Source organism: Acinonyx jubatus, chromosome F2, assembly GCF_027475565.1.
Source record: "Acinonyx jubatus isolate Ajub_Pintada_27869175 chromosome F2, VMU_Ajub_asm_v1.0, whole genome shotgun sequence".
NCBI lineage: Eukaryota > Metazoa > Chordata > Mammalia > Carnivora > Felidae > Acinonyx > Acinonyx jubatus.
This window is the reverse complement of record NC_069394.1, coordinates 72,213,953-72,238,438: the sequence shown is the minus strand read 5'-3', so window position 1 is coordinate 72,238,438 and position 24,486 is coordinate 72,213,953. Positions and strand designations below refer to the sequence as shown.

Genomic DNA, 24,486 nt, shown 5'->3' with positions numbered 1-24,486 from the left:
AGGTGCTTTCAACGGAGGCCCTTCAACGCGTTTTTGAAAAATACATTTTAAGAAAACGAGGGGCGCCCGGGTGGCTCCGTCGGTTGGGCGTCCGACCTCGGCTCAGGTCATGATCTCACGGTTCACGGGTTCGAGCCCCGCGTCGGGCTCTGTGCGGACAGCTCAGTGCCTGGAGCCTGTTTCGGATTCTGTGTCTCCCTCTCTCTAAGACCCTCCCCCGCTCACGCTCCCTGTCTCTCAAAAATAAATGAACATAGGGGCGTCTGGGTGGCTCAGTCGGTTACGCCGCCGACTTCGACTCAGGTCATGATCTTGCAGTCTGTGAGTTCGAGCCCCGCGTCGGGCTCTGTGCGGACAGCTCAGAGCCTGGAGCCTATTTCGGATTCTGTGTCTCCCTCTCTCTGACCCTCCCCGTTCATGCTCTGTCTCTCTCTGTCTCAAAAATAAATAAAAGTTAAAAAAAATAATAATAAAAAATAATAAATGAACATTAAAAAAAAAAATTAAAAAAAAAGAAAGAAAACGAAAAGGAGGCTATGGCTGGTTTTCACCAAACAGCCGTTGTGTTAAGTGTGAATATCTCCAAGATCCAGGAGGCAATATTATCACACATATGGTATAAAACATACTTAGGTATTAGATATATGAAAGAAAACAAATATGAAGGTATGGAGCAAATATGTAAATTACATGGTAATGCATAATACTTACTATATTATACATAGCCTGCCACATATACAAAGTGCTTGAGTTTTAACGCCCTAAAGAAGCCATGGCCATTCGTAAAAGCTTATTTCCTCCATTTTTTATGCAATCAAAACAAAAATAATCTTTCAGTCTTCTTTTAGATTAGGAAGAGGTGTACGACAGCTGGTTTGCTAATGCCTGTGCATTATGTATGCGGGTGAGGAGCAAGGCTGAAGGAGAAAAAGGTCTCTGGCAGGAAAACCTAATTTCTCAAATGAGAAGAGCCAGAAGAAGGGCCACCCCCTCCGCCGCCCAGAACACCTCAGGAAACGTGGAATCAGTATGTGGCACCAAGGATAGCTTTCCTCTCAGAGAGCATAAAGTGACTGACTGCTCTCTTTTGTTGAGAAAATTCTGCCGTCGACCTGTTGCTGGCCGCACCAAGCCACTTATCTAACTCCTCTGCTGGTTCAATATTTATGATTTACTTTTACCACGTTGCTTCTCCGACCAGCTAAGAGGAAAGGGGTTAAAAAAATCAAAATGCTGCTTCTTCTCATTTCCCACACTCAAAACACCTCAGAGAAAGTCTGACCAACCTGAGGAATAATACCAGAGAGAATAAGGAAGATTCACAGAAGACAGGTTTTTAGGTCATGGCAAGTTCCTTGACTTGAGATTTGAGGACTCACCATGAAAGTTGAGTTTTTTGTTGTAATCTTGTTATATAGTTAGAGAAATAAAATGAAAAAAAAAAATTAATCAGGAGGCAAGAAATAACAGTCAACTCATATCAGAGCTATACTTAGGCATTAAATTAAACGTAAGAGCTTAATGTGAGAAGAAAAAAAATGAACTCTAAACCTACTAGAAAATAAAATATATTTCTTATTGAAAATAAACGATTCTTCTTTGAGGGAAAATTCCATTTCCAAGGGAGTAAAAGCAGCACACAAAATTAAGATGGCATTCATAAAAGCCCAACATCTATTTTTGAAAATCAACCCATTGTAGTTTTTATGGTTTACAGACAACTCTGTAAACAAGAATAACTCAATTGAACCATATACAACTTCATATCATGTATGCCTAAAAAGAAAAATATAGGTGTTCTTTCTAACAAAGGTGGGAAAATTCACATTTTTATGGAAGACTGAGGAAATATTAATTAAAAGCAAATCAAGTCGGCTAAGCATCCGACTTCGGCTCAGGTCATGATTTCATGGTTTGTGGGTTTGAGTCCTACATCAGGCTCTGTGGGGACAGCTCAGAGCCTGGAGCCTGCTTCAGATTCTGTGTCTCCCTCTCTCTCTCTCTACCCCTTCCCGCTCACGCTCTGTGTCTGTCTCTCAATAATAAATAAACGTTAAGAAAAAATTTTTTAAATAAAATAAAAAAAGCAAATCAAGTCCCATAGTATTGTACTGAGTACAAAAGGCTCATGTGCACCTTTGGTGCTGTTCTTCAGCTCTGCGATTAAGACCACAGCTAACTAACGCTCACAGACACATGACTGGGTAACTCACGGCCTCATATTAAGAAACCAAGTCTTGGTTTTCATAAACGAATATAAGACATGAATGAACATAGAAACAATTAGATGAATTCTTTATAATTCATTCAACGTGGGAGGTGTTAAAATGTAAAAAACATTTAAACGTATGTATCAAGAGTTTTTAAAATATGCAATTGGCATGAGCTATTACCAAGTTTCACTTATATCTCCCTTGGTTTTTGGAAGGCCATTCTGCCAGCCACAGTCCCTGATGAGGAGAACCAAGTAGACCCGGAAAGGGGATTCTACATATAGCAAGCTTCTTACTTCCTACCCCAGGCACTTAGGAGTTGAACTAGAAGATGAACAGAATAGAAGGAATAGATACAATGAAGGGTGAGCACCAAACCTAGATACGTGGCAATATAAAAATAGAGGTCATCTCTGTCTTGAGGTTCATAGAACTTCAGGTAGATGTCAGAACAGAGGTCATCTTCGGTGCAAAACACTTCCAAGCCCTATAAATTCAGAAAGAAAACAGTAAAAGTAAATAGCGTTGTATTTACCCTGTAATCTCAAAACAAGCTACGTAAGTACCAAAGCCTTTCAATTAAACATTTCTGTTTTTTATCTGTAGGTCTCATTTATTTATAATCTCCACATATAAATTTGATTTAGTGACGTGTGTGTGTGTGCGTGCGCATGCACACAGCTCATCTGAAAGAAAGACTCAGAGTCAATGTGCTTATGACAACATACCTGCACTTTTCAATCACGCCCTGGGTGTGTACAAGTGGAGAAACCACTGGCTAACCTGAAGACATGACAGTCCTCCATCCAGAAGGGACACTCCACACGAACTCACCAAAGGCATGAGGCCATGTCTCCTCTTGTAAATGCGGCGGACATCCTGAAGTGTTATCTGCACCACGGGTTTCTTTAAAAGTAGAAAGGCAGCTTCAGACATCAACACTCTGACACAATTAGAAGCTGTCCTTTAGTATCAGAAAGGTGAAAAAAAGGGCCAAATCTTGCTTTTCCAAAGCGTTACATGTGAACAACTGGAAAGGGAGATTTTATGGGGCGCCCGGGTGGCTCAGTCAGTTGAGCATCTTGGTTTCAGCTCAGGTCATTATCTCACAGTTCGTGGGATCGAGCCCCACATCGGGCTCTGTTGCCGACAGTGTGGAGCCAGCTTGGGGTTCTCTCTCACCTTCTCTCTCTGCCCATCTCCCACACAGGCACACAGACGCACTCTCTCCACTTCTGGTTTTACATGCTGCTCTGCCCTTTTTCTTTTCCTTTTTTTTTTCTATTTGTTTTTAAAATGTTGATTTAATTTTGAAGGAGAGACAGAGCACGAGCAGGGCAGAGACAGAGAGAGTGGGAGGCACAGAATCCGAAGCAGGCTCCAGGCTCCGAGCTGTCAGCACAGAGCTGGATGTGGGGCTCGAACTCACGAGCTGTGAGATTGTGACCTGAGCCGAAGTCGGATGTCCAACCAACTGAGCCACCCAGGTGCCCCTGGTCTGCCCTTTTTCACGAACTTTGTGACCTTGGACAAGTTCTGTTACCTTCACTCAGTACCCAAAATATGATAAATGTGCTAATCTATTGCTCAGGATACTGCCAGGCTGCTGCTGAGTGACAAGGAATATTAACGTGCTGGTACAGGTAACTTCTCAGGAATTTGCTTTTTATAGATCAATGGTTTGCTTACAACTGACACAGTACATCTTTTTTTATTTCTGTAATCATCTTTATTTCTGTAAAAACCACATTGTGTTAAGGCTCATAAACAACTACACTATTAAGCAGGTCCTCTAAAAGTTTTGTTCTTTATGAGGAAGAATATTTTCTTGCTTCTCTAAAGGCTTAAAACACTAGTAAGGGGAGAGCAAGGTTAGAAAAGCCACTCAGGGGTCCCTGGGTGGCTCAGTCAGTTAAGCCTCCAACCCCGGGTTCCGTTCTGGGTTTCAGCTCAGGTCATGGTCTCACAGGTCATGGGACTGAGCAGCCCCACATCTGGCTCCATGCTGACAGGGCAGAGCCTGCTTGGGATTCTCTCTCTCCTTGTCTCTGTGCCCCTCCCCAACTCTCTCTCCCTCTCCCTCCCCCTCCCTCTCAAAATCAATAAATAAACTTAAAAAAAAAAAAAAGCCACGGAGATTGGCTAAAAGGTGACACATCCGTGCTTTTCCCGAATGAGAGGGAAGAAGAGCCCACAGAGGCCAGGATGCGCAACTGTGGAAACTGCCTGAAGACTGGTCAAGGATCCTAGCCCAGAGATTTGGGAGGGGATGTATGCTCATACTGTGGATTCTCAAGCTATGGCACATACTCAGATATTTTCCTACAGGTTTTGGACCCAAGCCACAGTAACAGTAGCGGCCAAGCCAAGTATTACACCAGGAGAGAACGCCCATCAGCAATGCGTAGGGTCTACTGCAGGGCTCGGTGAGCGTGCCCCGCCACCTGGTGGACAAAATTGTCATAGCACCACTTTTCACACAAAAGTATTAGATGTTTTAGTGACATACTGACTGAGTGACCAGCCTGGAGAATTTCCAGGATGCAGCATCCTACGACAGAAAACACGTTCTTTAAGCTGAAAGTCGCACCAAATGGTCCGACTGCCTTATCATGGTGTATTAGGATTTCTGTTCTTCTAATGAACCAGGCCAAAAAGGGGTGAGATCCAGAGAAAGCTACAAATCTTTACAAACTTTTAGTGTGAAAATCTGAGTTCAAGTTCACTTTCTGGCCCAGTAAGCCTAAAGTCATTGTGAAAGAGGAGCCTGTTTCCAGAGCAGAAGCACTACAGCTGCCCCATTCCAGCATCCGCACACACCCCGTGCTAGCTGGCAGAGGGCCACTTCATTCGCTCCTTTGCGTATGAAGACCTACTGAGTTTGTTCCTAATTAAAGAAAAACAAAATATCCCGCATATACAAACGCATAAACAGATGTACAGAAAACATCCATTTCTCGAAGTGCTTCCGAGTAGAAAGCTGTAACAAACCTCCACTGACTCTTCACTAAAAGCGGGAGGGGCAGGGTTTCTTTTCACCGCACTGAGAACAAGTGATCCCCAAATTACGGAAAAGACATCAGAAGAGCTCAGATCTGGATGAGCAGGCCTCGAGATGACACAGGGAAGCCTGTTAAACACGCAGCTGCTGGAGGGGAGGGGGCGGATTCTGATCCTCGCCAGGACAGGGGAACACTGTAACCCCGAGGTCAGGCTCACAAGGAGGATGAGTAGTCTGGTGCTAACACAGCCGTCCTGCTGACCCTGTGTCCTTCCTCACCGGGTGGCCGTTGAGAGGCTGGAAATACAGGTTTGTGTCCGTGATGCACACGTGTCCAGGGTTCGTCACCAGCGGGGTCACCATTTCTGCCTGGCATTCCATGTGCAGCTTTTCAGAAACACTCTGGAATCTGACAATACAGTTTGCAGCAAAAGCAAGAAAAATCAGAAATCAATCGAATTTCTAGGTTTAACTTTCTCTAAGGGAGCTATATAGCCTGACTATGCACGAGGTGTCTAAACGACATTTAATACAAGAACAACGGTAATCTAAATTGGTCGCTTAAATAAAACTGGCATTCTTTACACAAACAAAACCCTGACATTCTTTTAAATGGCATAATGAAAATTAAAAAAACAACAACAGATGAACTTATGTAGCATAGAAAACAGACAAGTAAATTATACTAAATAATCCCTTATAGCTCAACTCTTCTTCCTCCCAACATAAACTGGCCTTGAAACCGTTTATTTTTAAGTTTATTTATTTTGTGAGCGAGAGCGCGCACGGAAGAAGGACAGGGAGAGAGGGACAGAGAATCCCAAGCAGACTCAGTGCTCTCAGCAAAGAGCCTGACGCAGGGCTCGATCCCACAACCATGAGATCATAACTAGAACCAAAACTGTCGGGCGCTCAACTGACTGAACCACCCAGGTGCCCTGAAACTATTCTTAGATTAACGTATTTTGCTGTTTGGGGGCCACTAAGCCCTATTTTTATAGTCCCATAAGTCTTCTGGCGTAAATGGCATTTACTTCACATTCTACTTTAGGAGGCTATGAGTATATAATTACAATCACTTGCATGTCAGTTCCAAGGTAGTTCTTTTGTGGATTTACTGCAGAAAAACCAGTCACACATGATTTTTCCACTACCTCCTCCTAAATCGTTTAGTCAAAAAAGCCCATTTTCCTTTTTTTTTTTTTTTTTTTTACTAATTAAAACAAAATAGAGGGGAAACAACCATGTCATCGATATTTTAAAGCAATTCCTTTGTAAAAGTAACTGGGATAAAAATAAATCTTCCCTGGGGCATCTTGGTGGCTCAGACGGTTAAGCATCTGACTTCAGCTTCAGGTCATCATCTCCTGATTCGTGGGTTTGAGCCCCGTGCAGGGCTCCGTGCTGACGGCGGGGAGCCTGCTTCGGATCCCCCGTCTCCCTCTCTCTCTGCCCCTCCCCTGCACATGTGCACACATGGGCTCTCTGTCTCTCTCTCAAAAATACATAAATATTAAAAAAAAAATCTCCCCTGCAAGTAACAATGGGACAAAAGCCCGCGGGACAGACTTGAGGTTCCTTGAGAAGTCAAGGGGACCTCAGAGCTCTCACCCTCACCACAAAAACCAGCTGGAGGGCTACACAAGCCTTTTACAAAGCCATCAGAAAGCTTAGATGCAAAGAAACCTAAAAGAAGAGAGAAACAGCTGGGTGGTGGGAAGAGGAATGACCTGTGTTAGAAGGGGAAGGGCTGCGGGATGGAGAGAGGTCTGCAGGGAAGCAGAAGGCAGAGTCAGGACTGAGAGTGGAGGTGCAAAGATGCTGCCAACCGGGGGGAAAGCAGAGCGAGGTCGCCCCCGGCTCCGAAAGCAGGTGGTTCAGCTCCACGGCATAAAGATGGCTCTAGGGATCCTCTGAGGGCTCGGATCCCAAGCCCTGCTGGAAGGAAGTCTCAATCGCCCGCAGCAGAGAGGGGGAATGGAACGAGGGCTGCAATGAAGCCCTGACCCCCCTCGATCAGGGGTCACATGGTCAGCACCCTGTCAGAGCCTCAGCACAGGTGGCCAGACAGAAGAAGGGGGCGCACAACTACTTTTGGAGGTAAATAGTATTTAGTTCAGTCTCCACGGTTCTTTTTAAAACCCAACACTCAGCACATGATAACAAGTTACAAGAAACACAAAGAATCCAGAAAACATGACCCATGCTCCTGAGAGAAAAGATTCAACGGAAGATGACTCAAGCTTGGATCCACCACAGGGAGACTTCAAGATCATAAACACACTAAATATCTAGAAGATGAAGAACATATGTGAAGAGAAAGGGAATTTCACTGGAGGAATCAAAACTAGGAGAAAGAACCAAGAGGAAACGCTAGGAATGAAAAATCTGGACAGGAGAAATGAAGAATTAATTAAACAAGCTGAACAGACCGGACATAGCAGGGAAGAAGTCGGGTCAGGCTGAAAATGGGTGAATAAAAAGTGGCCTGAAACAAAACGATACAAAAAAAAAAGAACAGAACAGAGTATCTGACAGCTGAGGGAATATACAAAACACACAGACATAGGCATAACTCCAGTTCCAGGGGAAGAGACTGAATATGGGGCAGAAGAAATACTGAGGGAGAGAATGTGGAAGAACCGGTAAGAGACACGGGTTCTAGACTCATGTTACCCCAAAACCTTGAGGTCCCCAGGCAGGATGAGCACAGAGAAAACTACACCTTACATGCAGGCAACAGGACGACACATGACGTGACTTCACAGCAGACAGGGGACACCAACATACAAAAGAACACAAATCTTTAAAATAGTGAAAAGAAAACCAACCCAGAATTCCATATCCAACAAAAATGCCCTTCAGAAATGAAGGGGAAATAAAGATATATTCAGAGAGACCTACTCCGAAAGAAATCACTGAACAGGCCTGCACTACAAGAAATGTGACAGAAAGTTCTTCAACCTGAGGAGAAAGGAGACTAGATTATTATTTTTTTTTTTTTAATATATGCAATTTATTGTCAAATTGGTTTCCATACAACACCCAGTGCTCATCCCAAAAGGTGCCCTCCTCAATACCCATCACCCACCCTCCCCTCCCTCCCATGCCCCATCAACCCTCACTTTGTTCTCAGTTTTTAACAGTCTCTTATGCTTTGGCTCTCAAAGGAGACTAGATTAAACACATTGGAGTTGCAGAATGAGTACATGTTTAAATATCTGAGTATATGGAACAAGATGTATTTTTCTGTATATTTAGTTTACATATACACATGTACGTAGCTAAATTCTTTTAAAAATCAAATGATTTTTTTTTTTTTTTGAAGCAAAAATAAGAACACTGTGGTTATGGGCTTCATGCTAGATGTAGAAATTTAATATAAGACCATAAGATCAGGTCTTATGGGCAGGAGAGGCCATATGGAAATACACTGCTGTAAAGCTCTTACATTGTTGTAGAGTAGTGTAATATTATTGAAGATACACTATGGTCCCAGGTGCCTACTGTAATCTCTAGAGCAACCACTAAAAATGATACAAAGTGGCACAGCTTAAAAAGTCAAGACAGTAACAAAATGGACTACTTAGAAATATTAGATTTACCCCAAAGAAGGCAAGAATGGAGAGTCAGAAAAGCCAAGAACAAATGGAATGCTAACAAATACTGAGATAGTGGATTTAAAAGCAACTATATTAATAACACATAATTACAAATGAATTAAGCATCCCAATTAAAAAGGGAGGGTGTCAGACTGCATGAAAAGCAAGACTCAACTACATAAAGTGTGTGTTGTTTGGTAACAGAATGAAGACACAGACAGGTTACAAGTAGAGGGACAGAAAAGGAAATACCATGCCATCATACCATATGAGGAACTGGTACGGCCAGATTAGGAGAGGACAAAGCAGACTTCAAGACAAATGGATAAAGAGGGATACTTCATAATGATGAAGGGTTCAGGGCATCAAGAAGACATTACACATCTAGGGCGCCTGGCTGGCTCAGTCGGTTGAGCATCTGACTCTTGAGTTCGGCTCAGGTCATGATCTTGTGGTTCGTGAGACTGAGCCCTGTGTCGGGCTCTGGGCTGATAGTGCAGAGCCTGCTTGGGATCCTCCCTCCCTCTCTCCCTCCCTCTCTCTCTCTTTCACCCTCTTCCACTCATCACGTTCTCTCTCTGTCAAAATAAACATTTGAAAAAAAGAAGATATTACACATCAAAATGTACGTGAACCCAACAATATAGCTTCCTAATATACAAGCCATGAACTGACAGAAATGGGAGGGGAATAATCCCACAGTCATTACTGGCAATTTTAACACCCTTCTCGCGGTAACTGATAGAACAAATCAACAAAAACTTGACAGAATATAGATGATCAAAACAACCATCAGCTAGGTGGAACCAAATGGCATTTACTCAACACTATATTCAACAACTGCCCAGCACACCTTCCTTTCAGGGACATACGTAGCTTTCACCAAGACAGCCCATATGCTGGGCTGAAAGCAAATCTCAACAGTACCAAAAGACTGGAGTCATATGGAACGTATTCTCTGAACCAAGATGGTATTTAACTAAACGTCAGTAACAATAATAACAAAATCCCCAAATAGGCTGAAGTTAAATAACACACTTCTAAATAATCCATGGGTCGCAGAAGAGATGGCACAGGAAATTACAAAATATTTTTGCAGTAATGACAGTGAAAACATAAAATGTGTGGGCTGCAGGTGAAGCAGTGCTTAGAGGTCAATTTACATGTAAGTACAAAAAGAAGGTCTAAAATTGCTGATCTGATTTTTGTAAGAAGCTAGAAAAAGAACAGTTAAACCCAAAGGAAGCTGAAGGAAGGAAATCAGAAGAGGGGAAATCCATTTTATATAAAATAGAAAAGTAGGGAAAAATCAATAAAGTCAAAAGTTGGTTCTTCGAAAGGTTAATAAAATTGACAAAGTCCTGGAAAAGCCGGCAAAGAAAGAAAAGAGAAAACACACAGCTTCAATGTAAGGAATGAAAGAGGGACGACCATCACGACAGATCTTACTGACATTAAAAGGACAATAACAATTTCACACCAATAAATGTGCCATGAAGTGGACAAATTTTTTGAAAAACACAGCGTAACCAAAACAGACACAGGAAGAAACAGACAACATACACAGTCTCATGTCTAGTAAATAAATGAGTAAGAGCCCTCAGGCCTATATGGCTTTACCAATGAATTCTGTTAAAAACTTAAGAAAGAAATACAATCTGACAAGCAGTCTTTCAGAAAACAGGATGACGGAACATTGCTAAACTCATCTGATGAGGCCAACAGAGAACCCTGATAGCAAATCCCGACAGATACATTAAAGATTTATGGAGCAACAACCCTCATGAACATAGAGGCAAAAATCCTTTACAAAATACTAGCAAAGCAAACCTAGTAATATCAAGTAATAAAAAAGGAGAATATATTATGATCAAGTTGGATTTATCCCATGAATAAGGTTGGTTGAACATTGAAAAAATCAATCAATGTAATTCACAACATTAACAGAATAAAGTGGAAAAAAAATGATCATTTCAAGAAGTGCAGAAGAAAAAATTAACAAAACTCTAAACCTATTATTGAAAATGCTCTCCGCAAACCAGGAATAAAATGGAGCTTCCTCATTCTGATGAAGGGCATCTATAAAAAACCTAGAGCTAGCCTCATTCTTCAGCGGTGAAACAAACCCTTTTCCAGTAAGATCAAGGACAGGGCAAGTATGTGCTCCCATCACATCCATTAATTAAACAGCACAATGAGGCAAAACGCAGAAATAAAAGCCATGAGGATTTCTGTGAAACTGTCATTATTCACAGATGAAACGATTATGTATACAGAAAACTACGCAATTTACAGAAACCCACCAGGACTAATGAGTAAACCTGGAAATGTCACAGGATACAAGGTGGATGTAAAAATCAAAGCAGGCAACAACAACAACAACAACAACAAAACACTGTATTTCTACATACCAGTAACAAATAATTGGAAGAAAACATTTAAGTAGCAACAAAAGATCTCACAAATCTAGGAATCTGTCCAACCAAATATGACCACATCGACAGACTAACCATATAACAACAGGAGAAAGCAGGTGAGTTGTAGAACTCTGTGTGCTATCTTTACACCTTTCCTTTATACCCCAAATTAGTCCAAAACAAAACACTTTCAAGGGGATTTTTGGGGTACATATGGGGGCAACTTGAATATGACACTATAAATTACATGATGCTATAGAATGATTGCCACTCGAGTACTGTAACAAAATGGAGGGGTGCCAGAGAAGATCCTCGTAAAAGACACAAGTTGAGATGGTTATGGGTAAAGTGTCATGTCTTGCAATGTAATTTCTAGTGATTCTGAAAAAGAATATTTTATAGGTAACACATTTACGTACAAGTACACACGACTTATAATGTATATACACATATATGTAAGTATAAAGGAAATATAAATATCAGACATACACCCACACATACACACACACATATATATACACACACATACACTTGTACACACACAAACACAGAACGTGCAAGAACTAAAGCAAATCTGACAAAATATTAACAAATTAAGCCTTGGTGACTCATAGGGTATCTCTGTTCATTATGTTATTCTTTGGACTTGTGAGGATTTGAAAATTTTCAGAATGAACGGTAGAGAAAAATAAATGTAGTTATCTTTTATTTCTTCAATAAGAAAGTATTTCCTTGGAACTATGATGGTCAAAGTTTACCTTTCTTTGAGAGGAAGTATACCACACGGGAATATCGCATTTTATACAGTAGAAGTTTCTTCTCTAAATTCTTCAGCCTAACATTTTGGAGGCTGGATTAAATTAAAACCTCCACAGTGAGCCATTTTTAAAATTAATGCGATGCTGAAGCCCAGGACTGAAAAAATCGCTACTCAGAATTATGCATTCTAAGTAGGTCAAGAGAAGCTAATTCTTCTTATTCCTTTTCCTTCCTAAAAAGGAAGCTATTCTTCCCCTGGCAATCCATTTACCTAAAATATCCTGCAAGTATTAAAACAGAAAGAAAAATTAATGCTTTGTAGGTGAAGCAGAAAGAGAAGCAAACAAACATACATAGAGAAACATTATTGGCCAGATGGCTTTCCTGGCAAGTGCTTCAACACTCTAAAATGTAGTGTAAGGTCACAAATCCCACAAAGATAGCAATAAAACAGAATATTACAAACTAATCTCATTTATAAACATAAGCCTGGAGCAAAAGCCTGGCATATGATAATCCACAAATGAGTCTATTCAACCAATACTTTCTACGTTGTCTTAAGCTGGAGTCATTACAAATGCAGGAATCTAAAATAAGAATCTAAAATAAAAATGGTATTTAGTGAACAGGGACTGTAATAATTTATGACAAGATTTTGTACATATTAAAGAATTTACATATAAAGTTAATGGCACTGATCACGAAGTTTAGCCACAAACTGAATACACAAAAATCCACTGCATTCCACGTATCAACAATGAACAGGAAAGGAATCTTTAGGACATCATTTACAACACTGTCAGAAATACGAAGTCCCTGTAATAAATCTAACACAAGTGGGGAAAGACCTTTATAGAGAAAATCATAAGGAAGACGTTAAAGAAGGCCTAAATAAATGAGTGATTCATTGCAATCCCAATCAGAATCCCAGCGGGCTTTCTTTTATGGAACTTGACAAGCTGTTTTTAAATGTATATAGAAGTGCAGGATAAGGCCAAGAATAGCGAAGACATAAACTGAAAAGGAAAATAAAGTGTGAGGCCCTGAACCTGTAAATATCAAGAGTTATTATACAGTTACAATGATTGATACAGTGGTATTAGAGAGGAAATGCAGATCTACTTAATAGAAGGCAAGAAACCAATAAGAACACAGGTCTGTACAAAAAGCATAATTATTTGCAGGAAATATGTTGTATACTTAGAAAAGCTGAGAAAATCAATGAAAAAAAATCACTGGACTAGTAGGAATATAGTTTCCCAGTCCCCACAGGACACCTTAGTAAGGTACCTATCACAGCTTGAAGGGTCGGATAAGACTTTCCAGAACAACTGGACACAAGTGACTTCAGCCAAGCTGAAATCAGAAGAATAAGTAAGAGTCAGCCAGATGCAAAAGAGGAAGGAGGCTGAATGCTCTCAGTACAGGGAACATGCAGGAAGGCTCAGAGGGAAGAGACCATTTGATTCAGGATCTGCACAGATGCAAAGAGCTGGAGCACAGAATTCCACAGGACACCAGCGACCACACGTACTGCACACACAAGGGCTAGAACCTAAGCCACGTAAGATTCAGACTTTACCCTGAAGGCAGCTGGAAATCCTGAAGAGTTTTAAACAGACGTGCGATATAATCAAGTTCCTTAGAAAAAGCACATTTTCAAGGCATGCTCGGTAGGGAAGAGACAATAGGAAAAGGGAAGACTGGAGTCAGGTGGACAAGCTCACAGCCGCTACAGTGTTCTGAGTGAAGGCAGTGGAGGCCTGAACTCCGGCAACAGCAGGGTGAAAAGACGGAAGTTGACGGCCTAGAAAGATCTTAGTGAGCATCAGTCCACAGGCCTGTCTGGCTGACCCAAGTCAGGATGGAGAAGCGGAGGCAGGGACATTCCCGACAACACGCAGGCCTGGGGGCCCGGGCGGTGACATCGGCGGTCTGGGACAGGCCAAAGGAGGCACACGGATCAAAGACATCTGCTGCTTTTAGAATCTGGGAACGAAATCATTAAAAACTTACCTGTTCTTGTCAAATGATGTCCTAGCCAAACGCGACTGCAAAATAGCGGTTATCTATTAAAACAGAACCATTAAAAAATAAGGATTTAGGAGTGAAACCTCAATACAATTTAATTCACGAAAAAGACACCGATCTCTAGAAACTCTTACCATAGCAGTTTGGTCCCCAAGTTTGTCAAGGCAGGACGCTCTGTGAAGCTACAATATACAAATGTACAAGAATTTATTTTTTTTTTTCTCCGAAACGATACAAAGATATTTCCTTAGAAGCAATGAAAACCAGCAATCATTTTGTTCCTCGGTAACAGGTAAGATCACTTCGGATACATCTGTGACTTCTTCCTAACACACAGTTTTCAAATGCAACATATTCAAGTAAATCTGCTTCATATTTAGAAAAGAAATTATGGTTTTAGAGAGATGTATAAATAAGATTTTTTTTTCTTTTTTTAAGTTTCTGCCTAAGTGTGCTTTGAATTCTCTGCCCAGGGAATGCCCGAGGAAGGCGCTGGCTTACCTGAAGCAACGTTTCCACGACATCTTCCACTTTCCCTGAAACATCCAATTCAAAAACATACTCCATTGTGCCCTAAGAAGAAGGGAAACAAATCAAATCAAGAGAAGAAGCCCAACCATACTACTTTAGGAACATTTGCAATGCCTCTGCTGGGCTGTGCCCCTGTCTGCCGGCTCCTCCCCCTGGAATGAGAGCTAGGGGCGGGGGAGGGGGCAGGAGCAGACCCTGCCAGACATTACTGCTACATTTATTATTTCTTCCCTTCTGCCAACTTTGGACTCAGTTGGCTGTTTTCTCTCATTTCTCGAGGTGTGTAGTTAGGTTTTTAAATCTGAGATGTTTCCTTCCCTTACTGTAGGTACGTATCACTAGAAACCTCCCCCTCAGTACAGCTTTTGCCGCATCCTGTAAGTTTAGGCATGTTCCGTTTTCGATTTTGTCTCGAGGTGTTTTTTAATTGCCCCATTTCTTCTTTGACCCACTGGTCGTTGCTGGTAACGCCGGTGAACTTGCCTTCTGCTATGTATTTCTAGTTTTAGTCCACCACGGTCAGAAAAGATGCCTGGTATGACTTCAATCTTCTTAAATTCATTTTGTGACCTGACATGTGCTATGTCCTAGGGAATGTTCCTTGTGCTCCTGAGAAGAATGTGTATTCTGCTGCTGTTGGGTGGAGTGTTCTCTGTATGTCTCTTAGGTTCATCTGGTCTATACTGTTGTTCAGATCCTCTGTTTCCTAACTGACCTTCTGTCTGGATGTTCTACCCATTATTGAAAGTGGGGCATCGAGGGGCACCCGGTTAAGCATCAGTTAGTTAAGCATCCAACTCTTGATTTTGGCTCAGGTCATGATCTCACAGTTCGTGAGATCGAGCCTTGCGTCAGGTTCTACACTGACAGCACAGAGCCTGCTTGGGATTCTCTCTCTCTCTCTCTCTCTCTCTCTCTCTGCCCCTCCCCGACTGCGTGCTCTTTCTCAAAATAAAGAGACATTTAAAAAAAAAAGGAAGTGGGGCATTGAGATCTTTTATTTTTATTGTGTTGCTATCAATTTCTCCCTTCAATTCTGTCAATGTTTGCTTCAAACATTTAGGTGCTCAGAGGGCAGGTGAATATCTCCTGTGATGGTTAATGTGATTTGTCACATTCTCTCCTCTTAGCCCTGAGGGAGCGTCTGCTGGGCTGCACTGTCCTCCGTCTGCTGCACCACAGGTCCCTGGAGCGGCAGCCTGATGCCCAGCTTTTCCTTGTGGTCGGTGGCCCCAGGCATCTAGAGCATGCTGGGTCCTATCACTGCTCCAACACAGGCAACACTGAAGCCAGTCCCTTGGGCAGCCACCCCAACAGTCAGAACACGGTCCCAGACACATGGTTGGACACACGGTTGGACATGGTCCTGTCTTCTCCCGGGAGGAGCTGTGAGTTCCCTCCCATCACGCGGTAGGGTATTGGGGGCGGGACTATATTGAAAGGATGTTACAAACATCCCTATTAGCTCCAGTGGGGCTGTTTCCATGCTAACCTGGGGTGCAGGGCCTCTTAACTGGTTTCCAGGTTTGTCACAAAAGGTGCTGGTGGTCCATGTACTGTTGACTGAATCAGGGTCTCCATGAGAGGAACGAGGGCTTCCTACTCCACCATCTCTCATGGTCACCACCAATGTCACTATCCCTCTTTTTCAATCTGAAAATCACACCCAGTTTACGCTGAAGCAACAGAGCTTCTCTGCTTCGGAAACCTCCCTCATCTCCTTTTACATAACTTCTCAATGGACCAAGAACAGCTTTGTGGATATCAGGAGAGTGATGGGAGGGACAGTCCCCCAGGCAGTAGGTCTCAACTTGGCAGGGGGGTGGTGGGGGTGGGCAGGGGGGTTCCTACTACCCCAGTGCATTGAGGTCCTACTCAACACCAGGGGGAACAGTGAGTAGGGTGTCTATACCTGCAGTGTGAGGGATGCCCCCACACCATTAAGAACCATCCTTCCCCAAATGCCAACAGCACCAGTGGAGAGCAATTAAATCTCATATCTACAGTTTCTGACTGGTAAATGCCAGTGTTTCTTGTGCATAAACCTCAAAGCCACAGCATGTAGTCTGCGAGTTCCCCAAGTGCTGAGACACTGCAGGCTGGCCTATGACAGACAGAGGTTTAGCCTGTGGGGCTGTTTGCTCCGAGAGGGTGGCTTTTCCTCATTCACGGCGGTGTCCGTGTGCAGAGCACCAGCCTGAATGCAGGTCCCGTAAAAACCCTCTTTTGGTAGGAGTTATCCCTTTACTATATATTAAGCTGAAGCCAAAGAATGAAGTGATGTACAGAACGGTTAAATGTGATGCCTATGCTTCCTTGACAGGGCCTGGAAAACCAGAAATGTATGCAAGTATACTCATAGCTCTCTCAATTAAGACAATTTATAAATTATTATTCAGCTCTCAAGGGCATTTTATATCCTATAAATATTTCTTAAACATTTTAAAAAATACAGTTAGCAAATGACCTTATAAATGACACACATTCTGATTTCAATTGCTAATCTAATAGTTTAAGCTTTATTTCTCCCCCCTATTAGACACATTTATTTTTTAAGTCAAAAAGTTTATTGAAATCTCTTGGACTAAAGTCTATGGCTCCCTTGGGTAATTCTGTTATAACTGCTGGTAACAAGCTTTAAATACTCTTCATTATTCTTCTATTCGATTAAAGATGTTAATAAAATCACAAAATCTTACTGCTTAAAATCACTATATAAAGTGTTGGGAATAAATGAAAAGCTTTACTTACCCTTTCTATTTTATACGGCGCAACGATATTGTGTTCTTTAATGAAATATACCTGAGAAGGACAAATCAATTACATGTGAGATAATTAAAAATTCTCAGTAATAAGTTACTATAAATTAAGATATTATGCATCAAATTTAAATCAGTGTGAACATAATCTCTATTTCCAAAAACACTTGCATTGCTCTTAGTATGGCTTTAAAGTTGTAGTGTTAGGATAACAAATCTTAAAAAGGGATTCAAGGCAGCAAGGTAGCAACCTTTGCCGGGTAAGTAAGATCCCTAAGATGTTTTATGAATGTCATGACCTGTACCCAGTAACCAAGCAGACAGAGGAGGGAAGCTAATCGAAGTGCCAATTTTCTAAGAAACGGGTAAAACAAAGTCACTGTGGTATGAGATATGCTTATTAACATAAAGAAACTTCTCTTTTCTGTAGGCGATCTGGGCATAGGGTGTCTTACACGCACTGGTCACCTGCCTACACTGTATGTTAGTAACCATGTCCAAGAAGCAATGCCACCCGCCAGGGCCATCAACACGGAGCCCTACCCGTCTCCCTGCCTTCCCTCCTGCCATGATGATGGGTCTGCCCGGGCCCTCAGAAGCGGTCACTCTACTAGGCCACAAAATGTAGACCTCCCTCCACCTGCCAGCTGTTCAGAAACTCTGCTCCTATGGTGATAACGCTTGCTGTACTTTCTCACATTTGAAACAAACAAGAGATAAGAACCCTCCCTTGGGTCTTATATCCTCATTTTACTGTTTCTGTTCCTTTTTGTGGCAAAACTCTTTGCAAGAGCTGACGGTACTTTCTCTTGGGCCCTGGGTGGGTTTTTAGCCACACCACACATTACAGGGGTGAATCCACTCCTGAGGTCATAAAAGGTGCACCAGATCTCCAGGTCACCAAACTCAAGGGTCTGTTCTGAGCATTTCCTGGGTTCTGTTTCTCAGGATGGCTCTTCCTGAAGCAGCTGTCCAGCTGGCTTCCAGCCACTGGCTCCCAGCCCTCCCTGGCCTCGCCCGCTGCCCCTTCTGTCTTCCTTCAGACCCTCTCTCTTCCCAACCTCCCGCGGCAGACTTGCTGGGTTTAGTCCTCAGGCCCCTTGTGTACACCCGGCCCCTAGAAACCTCATCCAGGCCCCGGGCTTCACCCAGCTTATGTCTGTCGCCTCAGCCTTCTCCCTGAAACCCAGACCAATGCTCCTGAGGCCCGCCAGACTTTCCCTCTCGGAGGTCACCTTCTCAACAGAGCCTGCTCTTCCCTGGGCTCCTTGACAGCAATGGAGGGCCTTGCTATCCACTTTGTTGGGGGTCATTCCTGACTGTTCTCCTTTGTACATTGCAACGAACCCATCAGTACACCTGTTAGGTTTTTCTTCAGCATGTATCCAGACACTGGCCACCTCTCACCCTCCCATTGCTACCATCCTGGACTAAAACCTCCAGGTTCTCAATACCCCTCAAGGCTCTCCTTGCTTCCGCTCATGCCCCCTACAGCATATTCCCTACCCAGCCTCCAAGAAATTTACCAACACACACAACTCAGCTGTCAGGGGTTATTTATTCTCTTTTGTGCTTTATGTGGACTGCTTATTACTCCACAGGGCCTCCGTGACACAGAGCCCACCACCGCTCCACCTCCCTTCCCCGCTGCCCTTCATCCCTCGCCCCCGGCACGTTCACCCCCACTGAGCCTGCCACCTGCCAGGACCTTCGCCTCTCAGGCCCCCACCACTCGGCAGCTGCCTGGCTCATTCCCTCAGCCCTTCTGAGTGGTGTGCCTTCCCATGTGCCTTTGCGGCCAGGCACCGCTGACCATTCTCTCTAAAGCAGCTCCTGCTTTCCTCATCATTCTCGATCCTTTTGTCCTGTTTGCATTTTCTTCCGTACAGAAGATGTCTGCTTATTGTCTGTTGCCCCCATCAAACAGTAAAGTCCATGGGGAGAGGGGCTTTGAATACTTTATTCTTCCCTATGCCTTCAAAGCCGTGAATATATATACTGAATATATAAAATAAAAACTATTGTTTACACAAACACCTACTCTCTAAAGCCTAAAGAACCATAACATATTTCTGAAACAAGTGTGACCTCTTAAAGTAATCAAAAGCCACAAAAGTTGAGCTGCTTTTAATTGTATACTTAAGTTGATTTTGAGTTAGTCTGACACGAGACCTCTGCTACTGAGTCTGTAAATGACTAAAATGGATCATTTGTATAATGGAAACCACGCTTCCAATTGAGAAAGTACCTCTTCCTTTCAAGAAGTGGACTTTCTAGAACAAAGCTATGATGTAGGATGATACTACAGAAATAATGAGAGCACAGGTGCAGGCCAGAATTACGGTGTTCCCCCCACCCCACCTCCAAAGTAACAGACGGCTTTAACTGTTTTCATTTATACCAGGTAAAACAACAGGAAGTCAAAGATAGGCTGGTTTCAAATGTTTTCTTTCTGGAAACTAACTGAATCATGGAAGGTAGACCTAGAAAATCACCTCATCTGTTTATCTCCCTGCTTTCACAAAACACTTTTCAATACACATTAAAAAGTGTTCCATGGGGCCTCCTGGATGGCTCAGTTGGCTAAGCGTCCAAGTCTTGACCTTGGCTCAGGTTATGATCTCACAGTTCGTGAGTTTGAGCCCCATGTAGGGCTCTGTGCTGAGCACAGAGCCTGCTTGGGATTCTCTCTCTCCCTCTCTCTCTGCCCCTCCCTTGCTCGCTCTCTCTCTCAAAATAAATGAATAAACTTAAAAAAAAAAAAAAAAGTGTTCCATGAACAGAAGGGGTAGGTGATCCGAAAAAAACCCACCGGAGCAGCCTCTGCTCCAATCATCTCCCTCCTACGCTTACTTGACCGTGGAATGATTTCCCTTTGAGAAAATCCACTTCATGGAACTAGGCCTCTGCAGATAGTTGGGGCAACATGATCTCTAACCCTCATTTTAAAGATAAAAAAGGTAAAATCCAGAGCAAAAAGCAAGTGGGAGAGGCCCTTGACTCCTTTCTTATTTATAAGTTAAAAAAAAAAAATCTATGAACGAACTAAGTATATGATGGGAGAAAAACCGTATTTTAATTTTCTTTGTGTTGCCAGCAGTAAGCACGGCACTGGGTACATCATTGTACACGGAATACATCTGGAATGAGTAAGAGGTCATGACCCCAAGCCTCATCACTGTACAAGCCGGCACATCTTGAGCTGGTGGCCTGCTGTCACCATGAGCCAAGCCGAGATCCTACTCAGTGCTGTGCTGCTGACCCCCACCGACTAAGTGGCCAGGAGGCCTGGGGGGAGGGGGGGACGAGGGGGGGCTGCGGTGGTTTCATCTCAACCCACGGACACCATCATGATCCTCAGGACAAAACCACAAGCCTGCAGGCATCACACAACTTTATAAACATTAAGGATCTCATTAGTGATCACAGCTTTAAAAATATATATTTCTCGGGGCCCCTGGGTGGCTCAGCCAGTTACGTGTCTGACTTCGGCTCAGGTCACGATCTCATGGTTCGTAGGTTCGAGCCCCGCATCAGGCTCTGGGCTGACAGCTCAGAGCCTGGAGCCTGCTTCAGATTCTGTGTCTCCCTCTCTCTCTGCCCCTCTCCTGCTTGTGCGCTCTCTCTCTCTCTCTCTCAAAAATAAATACAAAACTTTAAAAATATTTCTCAATGGTTCAATATTAAAAGCATTTAAAGATCTGTTCCAGCAGTCTTTGTTTGAGATTTCTACCAATAATTTCACTGTGCTAAAAAAACCCAAAATGGTGTGTGCGTGTTTTTACTCAGGTTAAGAAAAAAATATTCACTATGTGCTTCTTACCTGACTGAAAAGGAGTGAAATCGCCCCAGATTTTGCCCTACAATGCAGATAAAAGTCATTAAATATACAGAATTTTTTGGCAGAAGTAAAATTAAATAGTTACTGACAAAGACATACTTTGTAAAGTGTCTATTGGATCCATTTTCTTCATGTTTTCCTATTTTTATACAATCTCTCAAAGGAATCTGGATAAAATTGAGGGAGAAATATTATAAAATAAGCAAAGGTAAGATATACACAAAGAGTAAGAATGTCTCTGTTCACATTTAAAATGCATTTACCTTAATGATGGGCTGGGATATTGCATCTGGTTCAAAAATAACTGATTTTGAACATATTTTTAAGGAGCCTCTGATTTTCCTAGGGATCAAAATACAAAGGATTATTGCTCATGAACATAACAGAAGTCACCAAAGCACTATAATACATTTTAACTAGAAAGTACATAGCCAAACCATTAACTAAAAGAACAACAATGCAATTTAAGAGAAGTGGCAGGCCAGATTTTGAACCCAGGGCCATAGTTTGCCATCCTGACCCCATTACTCATTAGGAACTGAAATTTTTATCATTCTTTCTGTGTTTATTATCTAGAATTCATTAATAGAGAACAACCTGATAGTATTTATCTGTGATCTGGTTACTCTAAAAGTACAAGTTGTACAGAGAAAGCAGAAAAACTGCTTGATTCTTTACCTTTATTTATCAATTTCCAGAAAAAAGAGCTGGGGTCCCAGCATCACTGGGATGGATGGATATATATCTCATGAACTCATGGATTTTAACGGTTCTGATATGTTTCAATCACTGAGTCATTATTCTTTTCCACTGTCCAGTTTGCCCCATTTGTTGCCCAATTCTTCAAGTTGGCCCTTGTGTCTTTTCAATTCAATGCACGGTAGTTTCTGATGCTTGCCTTCCCGTCCCAACAGGACAGACATTCCAGGCTCATCTCGCACCCCTCCTGCCCCACACTTAGACTCAGCCATTTCTCCAAAGGGCCCTCATTCCTTTCAGTGGGAAGTGGTATTCAGAGAGCACAATCTCGGTGCTCAGCGCGACAGGGTTGTTTCTAGGCCTTTTCTGAGGGGAGAGCTAGAAAATGCTTTCTTTTAAAAGAAAAGTGTATGTGGGGCGCCTGGGTGGCGCAGTCAACGGTTAAGCGTCCGACTTCAGCCAGGTCACGATCTCGCGGTCCGGGAGTTCGAGCCCCGCGTCGGGCTCTGGGCTGATGGCTCAGAGCCTGGAGCCTGTTTCCGATTCTGTGTCTCCCTCTCTCTCTGCCCCTCCCCCGTTCATGCTCTGTCTCTCTCTGTCCCAAAAAAAATAAATAAACGTTGAAACAAAAATTAAAAAAAAAAAAAAAAGAAAAGCGTATGAATCCACATAAGTGTTTCCAATTCAAAAGTAAGATCAGGCTTTTAACTTAACTCCTTTACTATTGGATTTGTATCTCTTTCATACTCAGTTTCTGTCACAGCATCAATATACTACTCATTTGCTTCATATAAATCTATGTGTGTGTGTGAATAACAAACAGTTTCAAAATAATAATACCAAAAGTACTAACAACAATATTACTACTAAAACATTTGCCACCTTTTTTGCAATTCTTTTTCTACTCAGGCTGCATCTCACCAGAGACACAAATTACTGTAGTTACCCCTCAACTTATATATAGTTAAGTTCATTTGCTTCATTTTCTTTTTCATTTTTAGGACTTGCTGTTTCTTCTGAAATTCAGTTCTATATTAAAATATGTGTAGGGGGCGCCTGGGTGGCTCAGTCGGTTGAGTGTCCGACTTCAGCTCAGGTCATGATCTCACAGTCCGTGAGTTCGAGCCCCACATCGGGCTCTGTGAGGACAGCTCAGAGCCTGGAGCCTGCTTCGGATTCTGTGTCTCCCTCGCTCTCTGCCCCTCCCCCACTCGCGCTCTGTCTCTGTCTCTCAAAAAATGAATAAATGTTAAAAAAAATTTAAATATATGCAAAATATTTCTATAGTTCCAAAAGCAAAGGATATAAAATAAGGGACACTCAGAGAAGTCTAGTCATCATTTTATATTATTCCCCCATCGCTCCTTCTTCTGTGTAGATAAGTATTTTCATTACCTTTTAGTTTATGCTTTTTAAAATGTGTAATTTAAAAAATTTTTAATTTTTAAAAAATATAGCCAAAAAATATTTCCTTCCTTTCTTATGTGAAAGACAGCACACAGTACCCAGTATTCTGCCCTCACTTTTTGCACTGAATGCATGCATGCCGGAGACAACTCCACAGCACTATGCACAACTTCTTCACTCACTGGACTCTTTCCAGTATTTTGCTATTGCAAGGAACGTTATGGTAAATAACCCTGTGCATGGGTCCATTTATATATTTGCCATGGTACCCCTGAGACAGTTTCCTAGAAGCAGCCTTGCTAGATCAACAGGTTAATGCACATGCCATGTTGCTAGATATCACCGAATTCACTTCCATGGATTACACCAATGTACTCTAATGGTACCTTAAAACGTATAAAAATAGGTTTCAGTTTGCTAGCTTACGTGTGTGTTTTAATAAGAAACAAATGTACAGTAAAACCTTGGGTTGTAACTTGTTCTGCAAGCGTTCTGCCAGACGAGCAAACGTTTCTAATGAATTTTAACTTGATAAACGAGCAACGTCTTGCAATATGAATAGTACATGACACCGAACATCACATGATCATCTCTGACCCAATGGTTCTTGTCTCTCTCTGCCTCTCTTTCTCTCTCTCTACGGGATCGTGGGTGATAGTCTCCCCACGGATGCTCGGTCTCAGGCCACGGTGTTCGGCAGAAACCAGTGATTTTTCAGAATGTTGGAAGGTGCCCGCCACGGGCACTAGGGTATTTTTTATCACTTCACAGCATAGTCCTTTGCTTTTCCAGGAGAGTCAGCTTAGGAACGCTTTGCTTCATTCTAGGTCAGGCTGCCCACAGATAGAGACCCTCTCCTCTGCAGCCTTATTGCCGGTTACATTAAATACAGTACATGGCAAGAATTTATTAATACTGTACTGTAGTCAACATCCGTTAGTGATAGTGAAAGTTGTCCTACACATTAACCCTCCTCTCTCTTGTCTCCCTCACACCAGTCACAAAGGTTTTCAAGGGTAAGTGCAGGTTAATATATTTTTCTTTAGATTTTGTATTTTCTTTATTATTTTATATAATATTACAGTATTGTAATCATTTTTATAGGAATATTTTTGGGTTGTGGAATGAATCATCTCAGTTTCTGTTATTTCTTATGGGGAAATTTGCTTTAATGTACAAATGCTTTGGATTACAAGTATGTTTCCAGAACGAATTATGCTCACAAA

The 24,486-nt window shown here is 42.3% G+C and overlaps 1 protein-coding gene across 2 annotated transcripts in view; it reads right to left on the bottom strand.

The window, feature by feature from the left end:
* NSMAF (neutral sphingomyelinase activation associated factor) overlaps window positions 1-24,486 on the bottom strand; it is a 61,498-nt gene that overhangs the window by 18,516 nt on the left and 18,496 nt on the right. For both annotated transcript variants that reach the window (XM_027042913.2, XM_053208484.1), the window contains exons 3-12: window positions 21,418-21,496; window positions 21,254-21,321; window positions 21,137-21,173; window positions 17,306-17,356; window positions 14,525-14,596; window positions 14,158-14,205; window positions 14,009-14,061; window positions 5,494-5,623; window positions 3,048-3,119; window positions 2,592-2,700 (exon numbers count right to left, since the gene is read on the bottom strand). In XM_027042913.2, coding sequence (XP_026898714.1) covers window positions 2,592-2,700; window positions 3,048-3,119; window positions 5,494-5,623; window positions 14,009-14,061; window positions 14,158-14,205; window positions 14,525-14,596; window positions 17,306-17,356; window positions 21,137-21,173; window positions 21,254-21,321; window positions 21,418-21,496 — 719 coding nt within the window. The remainder of the gene's footprint in view (window positions 1-2,591; window positions 2,701-3,047; window positions 3,120-5,493; window positions 5,624-14,008; window positions 14,062-14,157; window positions 14,206-14,524; window positions 14,597-17,305; window positions 17,357-21,136; window positions 21,174-21,253; window positions 21,322-21,417; window positions 21,497-24,486) is intronic.